The sequence below is a fragment of the Chiloscyllium plagiosum genome, chromosome 28, assembly GCF_004010195.1.
Source record: "Chiloscyllium plagiosum isolate BGI_BamShark_2017 chromosome 28, ASM401019v2, whole genome shotgun sequence".
Taxonomy (NCBI): domain Eukaryota; kingdom Metazoa; phylum Chordata; class Chondrichthyes; order Orectolobiformes; family Hemiscylliidae; genus Chiloscyllium; species Chiloscyllium plagiosum.
Window position 1 is genome coordinate 49005477 of NC_057737.1, and position 11460 is coordinate 49016936.

Below are 11460 nucleotides of genomic sequence, written 5' to 3' on the forward strand. Positions count from 1 at the left end.
AGCCAATTTTTCAAATGAAATAAAGAAGTCTTCAACATCTTTCTCATCAAAATGTGGCAGAGTTTTGACATATTTACATATATCACTACCTTCTCTTTTAATCTCCATCCTGTTAACTTGACTTTGCTGACTAAGTTGCAACTTCTCAAGTTCAAATTCTATCTCTTTTTGCTCAGCTAAGAACCTTCTCTCTCTTTCTTTTTCCTCTCTCTCTTTGTTTATCTTCTAACTCCATTTTCCTCAGTTGTAATTTAAGTTTTTCTAATTGTGCTGCACTTGTCTGTTTCTCTGACACACACAAGTTACTATTTCAGCTTTACTTTTGTACTTGGTTGAGCCTAATTCTTTGCCAATTCTAAAGTATGGTTTTTTTCTGTCCTTCTAAACTTTCTTGGCAAATTTGGGAATCATCTTCAAACCCCAGAACCTCTTTACCAATTTTAAGAGCCATTTCTCTCACTTTAAATTTAACCAACTGAAATTAAACAAATAGTCTCCCTATGTTTTATTTAAAGATCTAGGACACTAATCGGCAAGTATTTAAATCTGCTGGGATCTTTCTTACCCAAATCTGTTCAAATTTGTCCACATCTCAGACTGGATCTGTCTAAAGCTGTTCAAATCGCAAACTGTTATGATACGATGGTGAACCCCTCTGCTAGTTAAGCCAAACCCCCAGAAAAGCTCACCTCGTAATCTGTTCAAGTATGAGTGACAGTGAACTCCCAAATTCCACTATTTAAAGAAAAATATCAATTTATTCTTTAACTCTAAAAGAGAACATTAAATAACAATTATTTACAATTCTAAACCTCCTTTCTCTTAAATGCTTGTTATCTACCTCTCACTCTATAACAATATACTGATTCAATAAAAGCCTTTATTAAAATTACATCAACTTAATTTTCAAAACCAGACAGAAGTGCTTGTCTCCGGTGTACTCCTTCCTCTGGCTGGAGATCTCCCTGGGTAGTCTTTAGTCTTTTGCTATAAAAATGTTACATATGAAGAGGCACTTTGATAGAGAGTGTTTTGTTAGCAGACAGTCTGACAATGGCAGTTGGTTGCTCTCTCTCTCTGGCTAACTCTTTAATATGCCGGCTTCTTTTATACCCCAAACATTGGATCATCTCATTGATTCAATGTTGTCAAAATAATAAAATTCAAATTTGATTGGATTTTAGTATCCTGGGGCATAATTTAAATTGATTGGTTACATTCGAACTGTTGTGAAAACCTAGCAACCAAAAGTCAGATATTTGTTTTACAGCCAAATATTTTCAATGTTCCATTGCACTCTGAGATTGCTAGTCAGTCACATGACATGTGCCTGCAAGCGCTCAGTGCAAAACAGCCTTCACACTCTCGTAAAGGTACAGTACATGCCTTCAACTTCATAACAGAAAGTAATTTCATTCTTTAAATATTGTTTGTCTGTACAAAATAAAATATCTGCTGTGATCAGGTAAGCATTGCTTTAACTTGGAAATGTTCATACCATGATGATTTTCAGGTTACATGTGGACAGGATCACAGTCTCTTCAGAACAGAAAAGGGCGAGATCTATTCCTGTGGCTGGGGAGCTGATGGACAAACAGGTAAGGGGATCTGATGGTGGTTTCAGTTCCACAGCAACTGTTCCTTTCAGAATTCAGCTTAGAAGTCTGTGATAGTTTTGTAGAATTTAATTGTTTATTAACTAGTGGACAGAGTTCTTAAGAGGTGGCAGAATAAATTTATGAAGCTGCTTCAAAGCAGAAGTGATTCTCGGCTTTAAAACAGAGCAATCCAACACAAAAGCAAGGAAGTTATGGTGAATCTTTATAAAACACACATGGTTAGGCTCTAATTGTGTCCAAATCTAGACACCACACTTTAGGAAGGATGTCAGGATCTGAGGGAGTGCACAAGAGTTTTATTAATACAATAATCGTGATTTTGAAATGTTTGTCCTTGTCTCTGAATCCCTTTGTGCCCTCAGCCTATATGCAGTCTCTTAATCCTGCAAACCCTGAGGTCTCTAGGCTCCTCTGATTCCCATCTTTTGTGTATTTTAAGAGCTACACCACTGATGATTGGACCATCAAATAGGTCCCAAGCTCTGGAATTCCACCTCTACATTTGCTGCTCACCTCTACTTCATTCTGGTTCTTTACCACACTCCTTCAAACAATCTCCTTTCTCATGCATTGGTCCTCTGCCTCAGTATCTCATTATGTGACTTGCAAGTTTTATAGTGCCAGTGATATGATATATTTATTTATATTTAAAATAAGTTGTACCAGAGAAAGGGATGTAGTTATGTGAAAAGTTTGGGGAAGCTGGGATTGATCTCTTTGGAGCCGTTTAATTGAGACATCCAAAATCACAAATGGTTTAGTTAGAACAGATAAAGTGGGACTGTTTCCACCTCGTAATCAGAGAACTCCGATTTAAGGCAGTTGGCAAGGCAAAAAAGAGGTGAGGTGAGGAAGATTGCTTTCACACAATGAGTTGAGATCTGGAATGTGCTGCCTGAAAGGATTCAGAGGTACATTGAATGGCTACTTGATACAGCAGAATACCCTGTGACTTTATTAACACAATTTGGACAGTATGAGAAAAAGCCATTTCAGACCATTGAGTTAGCTCCATACCCCAAACAACATGCAGTTCACCACCTCCATCCCTTCACAGACCACCTGAGCAATTACTGTTTAGAATTCCAGATCTTATCTGCGGCAATCAGCTCCGGGACAATTCTCCCATCTGTCTGCAGTACTTCAAGTCTGTGGGAGTGAGACATTTAAGCCTGCTCCACCATTCAATATGATTGTGGCTTATCTGATCCTGGAATCATGTCCATGTTTTTACCTGTTCTCGATAATCCTCCATTCTCATACAGTTCAAATATCTATCCAACTCTACCTTTTTAATTAATGCACTGACCCAGAGTTCCACAAATTTAAGATCCTCTGAAAGACAAAATTCCTTCTCATTGCCACCTCAGTGAGCTAACACTTTATTCTGAAACTGTGACCCTGGTTCCAGATTCTGCCATGAGGAGAACTATCCTTTAGCGTGAATCCTGTCAACCCCACTCACTGAGTCATCGAGATGTATTCTACAGGAATAGTGCCAGAAGACTGGAGGATAGCAAATGTTGTCCCCTAGTTCAAGAAGGGGAGTATAGAAAACCCTGGTAATTATACACCAGTGAACCTTACTTTGGTTGTGAGTAAAGTGATGGAAAGGATTATAAGAGATAGCATTTATAATCATCTAGAAAGGAATAATTCAGTTAGGGATAGTCAACACGGTTTTGTGAAGGGTAGGTCGTGCCTCACAAACCTTAATGAGTTCTTTGAGAAGGTGACCAGAAAGGTGGATGAGGGTAAAGCGGTTGATACGTTTATGGATTTCAGTAAAGCGTTTGATAAGGTTCCCCACAGTAGGCTGTTGTACAAAATGCGGAGGCGTGAGATTGAGGGTTATTTAACGGTTTGGATTGGCTAACTGAAAGAAGACGGAGGGTAGTGGTTAATGGGAAATGTTCATTCTGGAGTTCAGTTAATAGTGGTGTACTGCAAGGATCTGTTTTGGGGCCAATGTTGTTTATCATTTCTATAAATTACCTGGATAGGGCAAAGGAGGATGAGTTAGTAAATTTGCAGATGACACTAAGGTCAATGGAGTTGTGGACAATGAGGGAAGATGTTGCAGGTTACAGAGGGACATAGATAAGCTGCAGAGCTGGGCTGAGAGGTGGCAAATGGAGCTTAATGTGGAAAAGTGTGAGGTGGTTCACTTTGGAAGGAGTAACAGGAATATAGAGTACTGGGTTAATGGTAAGATTCTTGGCAGTGTGGACGATCTCGTGTCCATGTGCATAGATCCCTAAACGTTGCCACCCAGGTTGATAGGGTTGTTAAGAAGGCATACAGTGTGTTAGCTTTTATTGGTAAAGGGATCGGGTTTCGGAACCATGAGGTCATGCTGCAGCTGTACAAATCTCTGGTGTGGCCACATTTGGAGTATTGCATACAGTTCTGGTGGCCGCATTATAGAATGGACATGGAAACATTGGAAAGGGTTCAGAGGAGATTTACCAGGATTTTGCCTGGTATGGAGAGAAGGTCTTATGAGGAAATGCTGAGGGATTTGAGGCTGTTTTCGTTAGAGAGAAGAAGGCTAAGAGGTGACTTAATAGAGACATACAAGATGGTCAGAGGACTAGATTGAGTGGACAGTGAGAGCCTTTTTCCTCGGACGGTGATGACTAGCACGAAGGGACATAGCTTTAAATTGAGGGGTAATAGATATAGGACAGATGTCAGAGGTATTTATTCAGAGAAGTAAGGGCGTGGAATGCCGTGTCTGCAACAGTAGTAGACTCACCAACTTTAAGGACATTTAAATGGTGATTGGATAGACGTATGGATGAGAATGGAATAGTGTGAATGGGTTTCAGATTGATTTTACAGGTCAGCACAAAATCAAGGGCCTGTACCACGCTGTATTGTTCTACGTTCTATGTACAGGATGGAAACAGACCGTTTGGTCCAACTCATCCATGCTGAACAGATATTCTAAATTAATCTAGTCTTATTAGCTAGCACTTGGCCCATATCCCTCTAAAACCTTCCTTTCATATACCCATCCAGATGTCTTTTAAATGTTGTAATTACACCCGCCTCCACCACCAGTTCTGGCATACACACACTACCCTCTGCGTGCAAAAGGTATCTCTTAGAGCCTTTTTATATCTTTGCCCTCTCACCTTAAAGTTGTGCCCTCTAGTTTTGGAATCCCTTACCCTAGCGAAAAGACCTTAACTATTTACTCTATCCATGCCTTCATGATTTTATAAACCTCTATAAGGTCACCCCTCAACCTCTGACACTCCAGGGAAAACAGCCCCAGCCTGTTCAGCCTCTCCCTATATCTCAAATCCTCCAACCCTGACAACATCCTTGTAAATCTTTTCTGAACCCTTTCAAGTTTCAGAATCATATAATAAGATCACCTGTCATTCTTCTCAACACCAGTGTTAATCCAACCTTAGGGGTGGCACAGTGACTCAGTGATTAGCAATGCTGCCTCCCAGCACCAAGGACCAGGGTTTGATTCCACCCTCCGGTAACTGTCTGTGTGGAGTTTGCATAATCTCCCTATGGTTGATCGATTTCCTCCAGACTTTCTGGTTTCCTCCCACAGTCCAAAGAAGGTGAGATGCATTGGCTTTGCTAAATTGTTCATAGTGTCCAGGGATGTGCAGGTTAGGGATGCATTTAGATTGAATGCCCTTCGGAGAATCTGTGTGGACTGGATGGGACAAATGACCTGCTTCCATACTGAAGAGATTCTGTGATTCTGTGTGCCCAAGCTGCTCAAACCATTCCTCACAACAAAACCCCCTTCATCCCAGGAACTGACAGACTGGAATTGCTATGAAGTGCCTCCAGTGTGAGTACACCCCTCCTTAAATGAGGAGCTCAAAAAGACTGTACCCAGAGCTCTTGTTGCGGTCTTGCTGTCACTCTATATAGTCATTGATTCCAAAAAGAAATAAGTGAGGCCCCAGCATGGATCACTGCAACACTGTACGATTAAAAACCTGAATATGATCCATTTATCCCATCTCTGTTTATTGTTAGTTAGCTAATCCTCTATCCATGCTAATTTTGTTGCCTCCAACCTCATGAGCTCTTACCTTACATTGGTTACCTTTTATGTGACATGTTATAATTTGACTGTACGGAGAGCATAAAAAACAGCAACAAATAAAGTCAAAGGGGGAAGTCAAAGTGAAAGGGCAAAATTAATGGCTCTTCACGTACATGCATGTAATAATTAGAACAAAATAAAGAATGAATGGCACATATAGAGATTAATGGATATGATCTTTTAGCCATGGCAGGATCAAGCCTGGGAACTCAATATTCAGGGGTATGTAACCTTTTGAAAGGGCAGACAGAAAGGTGAGGTGTTGTTATTAGGAGATGAAATTAGTCAATTAGCAAGAAATTATCTTGGATCACATGTTATAGAATCTATATAGCTTGTTCTGTCGGACAAATTATTAGAAAATGAAGAAGTCCGGGGAAAAACCTCAATTTTCACATATATTGGGAAATCAATTTGGCACAGGTAGCTATGCGGGTGAATTCATAGAATGTCTTCAGGATAGTTTCCTTGAACTGTATGCTGTGGATCCAACAAGAGATCAGGCTATTTTGCATCTGGTAGTGTGTAAGAGACAGGTTTAATAAGTGATTTGAGAATATACGATCCACTAGGGACCAGTGATTGTAACATGGTAGAGTTTAGCATCCAGTTTGAGAGACTTGATTTGGAAATAACTGTGCCAAGCTTAAATGAGGATAATTACTTTAAAATGAGGGCAAAGTTGGCTGGAGTGGATTGGGAAAGGAGTTTAGCAGAAGAAACAGTTGATGAACAATGGCAAATATTTCAAATAAAAGTTCATGACTCACAGCAAAGGAGGATTCTCGGAAGCAGATAAACCAATTTATGGTTAACTAGGGAAGTTAAGGACAGAAACAGCTGGAGAAACTCAAACTCTTTCTAGAAGGGTCACTGGACTCGAAATGTTATCACTGTGGAGAGAGTTTCTTCAGAAATTTCTCTCACTCTCTCATGCTCCCTCACGGACTCCTTCAGGCACTGTCTTGCACCCTTTCTGACTCCCTTGGCTTAATTAGTAAGGAGATCAACAGAGTAAGGGGATCAAAAGTTATGGGGAGAAGGGAGAATGTTGAGAAGCATATTAGCTATGATTAAATGGTGGATTAGATTCGATGGGCTGAACAGCCTTATTCTGCCCCTATTATCTGATGGTCCTTTGGACCTGGTTTCAAATCCTGTCATAACAGATATTGGAATTTGATTTCAATTTTTAAAAAAATCTGGGATGAAGAGTCTAACGATGACACCATTGTCGGAAAAAACTCAACTCGGAAAAAAATATCCTTTAGGGAAGCAAACTACCACCCTTACCTGATCTAGCCTACATGTAACTTCAGACAAACAGTAATGTGGTTGACTCTTAACTGTCCTCTGGGAAATAAAACTGTTCTGTCCAATGATGCCCATGTTCTGTGAATGAATAATAACGGAAAAAAAGCCTGTCCTGCCACCTTCTCGGATGTGTGGACTAGCACCTCTAGATTCCTCTGTTCCTCTGAGCTTCCTACTCTCCTGCCAGTCATTGAGTACTCGCTTGTCTTGTTCTTTCTTCCAGACCACATCACCTCACACCTGTCCAGGTTAATTTCCATCTGACTATTCAGTTTATGATCTCCTGTAATCTCAGGACCTTCCTCCTCACTGTCAATCAGCCAGCCCATTTTTTGTGTCGCCTCGTCATCTGCCCACATAGAATCATACAGTACAGAAGGTACCCTTTGGCTATACAGCCAGAAATAAACTGCTATCTACACCAGTTCCACTTTCCTGCACTAGACTTTGAATGTTATTAGATTCCAATTACTCTTTAAAGGTTGTGAGGTATCCTCACCTCAACTGACCTCACTGATAGAACATTCCAGAGTTGAAATGTCTAATACTAGGGGTAGACATTTAAGATGAGAATAGGAAAGTTCAAAGGAGATGTGAGAGGTAAGTTTTTACACAGAGTGATAGGAATTTGGAACACGTTGCCGGAGTGGTTGTGGAGGTAGATAAGATAGGGGTGTTTAAGGGACTTTTAGAAAAGCACATGAATATGCAAGGAATGGAGGGATATAGATCAAGGGCAGGCAGAAGAGTTTAATTAAATTTGACGTCATGTTCGGCACAACATCGTTGTCCAGAGGGCCTGTTCCTGTGGTCTTTAAAAAAAAACTCCAAACCCCAACTACTGTCTGGGTGAAAAGCTTTTTGCACACATCCCCCTCAAAACCTCCTGCATTTCACTTTAAAAGCCTCTTGACATTGACCCTTTGATGAAGGGAACCAGCTGCTTTCTATCCACTTTGTTCATGCCCCTCATTACCTTGTACACCTCCGTCAGGTATCTCAGGTAGTCAGGGGCAGTACAAAACTAGAGGGCATTGGTTTAAGGTGGGAAGGGAAAGATGTAAAAATGACCTAAGGGTCAACTTTTTCATGGAGAAAGTGGTGCGTGTAAGGATCAAGCTGCCAGAGGAAGTAGTGGAGGTAGATGCAATGACAGCATTTATAAGGCATCTGGGCATACGAGTACGAAGAGTTTAGAGGGATGTGGGTCAAATGCTGGCAAATGACACTGTCATTTTAGGATGTCTGGTCGGCATGCACGAGTTGGACTGAAGGATCTGTTTCCTTGCTGTATGACTCTATAAAACAACTTAAGCTTATTCCACTTCATCATAGCTAAAATGCTGCAACTCGGGCAACATCCGGTGAATCTCGTCTGCACCCCCTTCAGGGCAACCATGTCCTTTTAGTGTGTGGCCAGAACTGCACACAGTACTCCCAGCTGTCACCCAAACAAAGTTCCATTCAGCTCCAACATAATATTCCTGCTCTTAAAATATGTCATGACTGATAAAAGCAAGTGTCCCCTTGCCACCTTAACTACCCTATTAACCTGTACTGTCATCATCAGAGGCCTGTGGACAAGCACCCCAAAAGCCTTCTGTTCCTCGAGTGGATATTCCAGGAGTGATGCAGCTGGCCCAACCACTCAGTTTTAAACAAAACACAACTTATTTACAGAATATTGAATGAAACATGAGCAAAAGTGAGCCAAATTTAGAATTAATTAACCTATCTGAAAATCCAGTAGATTGTATCGCAGCTTAATGATGCTTGCAACATTCTCATAAACACCCACTTGGCAAAAAAGGTAAAACCAGACACAAGTTCCTACGTGAGAGAGATTGCAGAGAGATCAGCATGTTTTCTTGGGTCCCCAGCTAAAACTTGACCAGCGGCTTCAAACAGACTGCTTGCTAAAACCAAACCCTGAACTGGGAGAACTGGCCACTCCATTTTCATTGTACAAGTGTTTTACAAAAAAAAAACGTAAAAGCGTTTTGCCTGCGGCAGTATCTGTTAGCCATAATTAAAGGGCTAATCCCAGGCAAATCACAACCTTCTGCTGTTACAGTCCTTTTTGAGAAAAACCAAGGACAACATAACCGTGGTAAAGGAGCAGCAGCATTGTCACACCTTCTTCATCAGTTTCTCATGTGGGAGCTTGTCAAAGCGCATATATGTACACACACGCACACATGCACAACGCACCAGTCGCTCTCTCAGATGCTAGTTACTGGTGGAATCATTCCCAGTGCTATGATGTCTGTCCAGTAAGTTAACTGGATGGATGCAAACCAGCAGCTCATTGGGCTCAAATGTAGGCGAGTGCAATTATATCAACTCTGTTGATTTTAATAGCTACCTATTTTTCACAAACTTTTTTCAGTTTTATACAAGCCCATTTGCCAGTATCTGACTGGATCCAACCAATGACCTGGTCAGTCTATCTTCAGATTATGATTTGAGTTATAGGGGTCTGACTTTTAATTATCGGGATACACATCAAAATGTATTTCTGTGTGTCTGTGGTGATGTTTGTGACTACTGACCTACATCTTAGTTTGGATTGATTGATGGTAAGCTTGAATGGACAGGGTGATACTGACCTTTGAATAGCTTTCAACAGAAGAGGTGCTCTACATTCATATAGTTCACCCTATAAGTCACACGAAGGGCAGAATTCCTATCTAAAAGGGTAAAGACATTTGGAATTTGAGCGATTCAGTGAATGATCCACAATGGAAAAGGTCATTTCCCCATCCAGTGCTCCACGAGTCAGTTTCTCATTCTGATTAGAATCCTTCATAGTAACTATCTCAATCTTTAATTTCATATGCTTTTGACTAAATCTTTTATAAAAGATAGACTTCCCAAAAGCATTTGATTTCTCACCATGTTGACTCTGCCTCCTTCATCCTCTTCCCGCTTTTTATTTAGAGTATTCTATTTGGTGATCACAAGGATCGGTTGGAGAGACAGTTAGAAGCAATGAGGAATTTGCAACAGTATGTTAGAAGTTATAGGAAGGGGGCAAGTCTCAGATACAGTCACATAGATGGGCTAACACCAGGAAAGGTAAGAGAGGTAGGCAGCTAGTGCAGGAGTCTTTTGTGGATATACCTATTTCAAACAGGTATGCTGTTTTGGAAAATGTAGGGGGTGATCGATTCACAGGGGAACGTAGCATGGACAGTCAAGTTTCTGGTATTGAGACTGGCTGTAATGCAATGAGGGGTACGTCGGGTAACAAGAGATCAATTGTGTTAGGCAATTCTCTAGTCCAAGGCACAGACAGATGTTTCTGTGACCAACACCGAAAAAGCAGAATGGTGTGTTGTTTCCCTGGTGCCAGGATCAAGGATGTCTCAGAGAGGGTGCAGGATGTTCTCACGGGGGAGAGGGGCCAGCAAGAGGTCATTGTCCACATTGGAACCAATGACATAGGAAGGGAAAAGGATGTGATTCTGAAGGGAGATTACAGAGAGTTAGGCAGAAATTTAAAAAGGAGGTCCTCGAGAGTAGTAATATCTGGATTATTCCCAGTGCCACGAGCTAGTGAGAGCAGGAATAGGAGGATAGAGCAGATGAATGCATGGCTGAGGAGCTGGTGTATGGGAGAGGATTCACATTTTTGGATCATTGGAATCTTTTTTGGGGTAGGAACGACCTGTACAAGAAAGACGGATTGCACCTAAATTGGAAGGGGACTAATATACTGGCAGGGAGATTTGCTGGAGCTGCTCGGGAGGATTTAAACTAGTAAGGGGGAGGGACCCAGGGAGAAAATGAGGAAAGAGATCAATCTGAGACTGGTACAGTTGAGAACAGAACATTTATTTCAATGCAAAGGGCCTAACAGGGAAGGCAGATGAACTCAGGGCATGGTTAGGAAAATGGGAGTGAGATATCATAGCAATTACAGAGATGTGGCTCAGGGATGGGCAGGACTGGCAGCTTAATGTTCCAAGATACAAATGCTACAGGAAAGATAGAAAGGTAGGCAAGAGAGGAGGGGGAGTGGCATTTTTGATAAAGGATAGCATTACAGCTGTACTGAGGGAGGATATTCCCGGAAATACATCCAGGGAAGTTATTTGGGTGGAACTGAGAAATAAGAAAGAGCTGATAACCTTATTGGGATTGTATTATAGACCCCCTAATAGTCAGAGGGAAATTGAGAAACAAACTTGTAAGGAGATCTCAGCAATCTGTAAGAATAATAGGGTGGTTATGGTAGGGGATGTTAACTTTCCAAACATAGACTGGGACTGCCATAGTGTTAAGGGTTTATATGGAGAGGAATTTAAGTGTGTACAAGAAAAGTTTCTGATTCAGTGACCTACTCTTGGGAAATAAGGCAGGGCAGGTGACTGAGGTGTAAGTGGGGGAGCACTTTGGGGCCAGCGACCATAATTCTATTAGATTTAAAATAATGAT

General features: G+C 41.2%; 1 protein-coding gene across 3 annotated transcripts in view; it reads left to right on the forward strand.

Moving 5' to 3' along the window:
- The window catches only part of rcc1l (RCC1 like), a 64373-nt gene that overhangs the window by 24554 nt on the left and 28359 nt on the right, over positions 1-11460 (forward strand). For all 3 annotated transcript variants that reach the window (XR_006315838.1, XR_006315837.1, XM_043718878.1), the window contains exon 6: positions 1514-1598. Coding sequence is in view for 1 of the 3 variants with exons in the window: in XM_043718878.1 (XP_043574813.1) it covers positions 1514-1598 (85 nt within the window). In the remaining 2 variants the exon portion in view is untranslated. The remainder of the gene's footprint in view (positions 1-1513; positions 1599-11460) is intronic.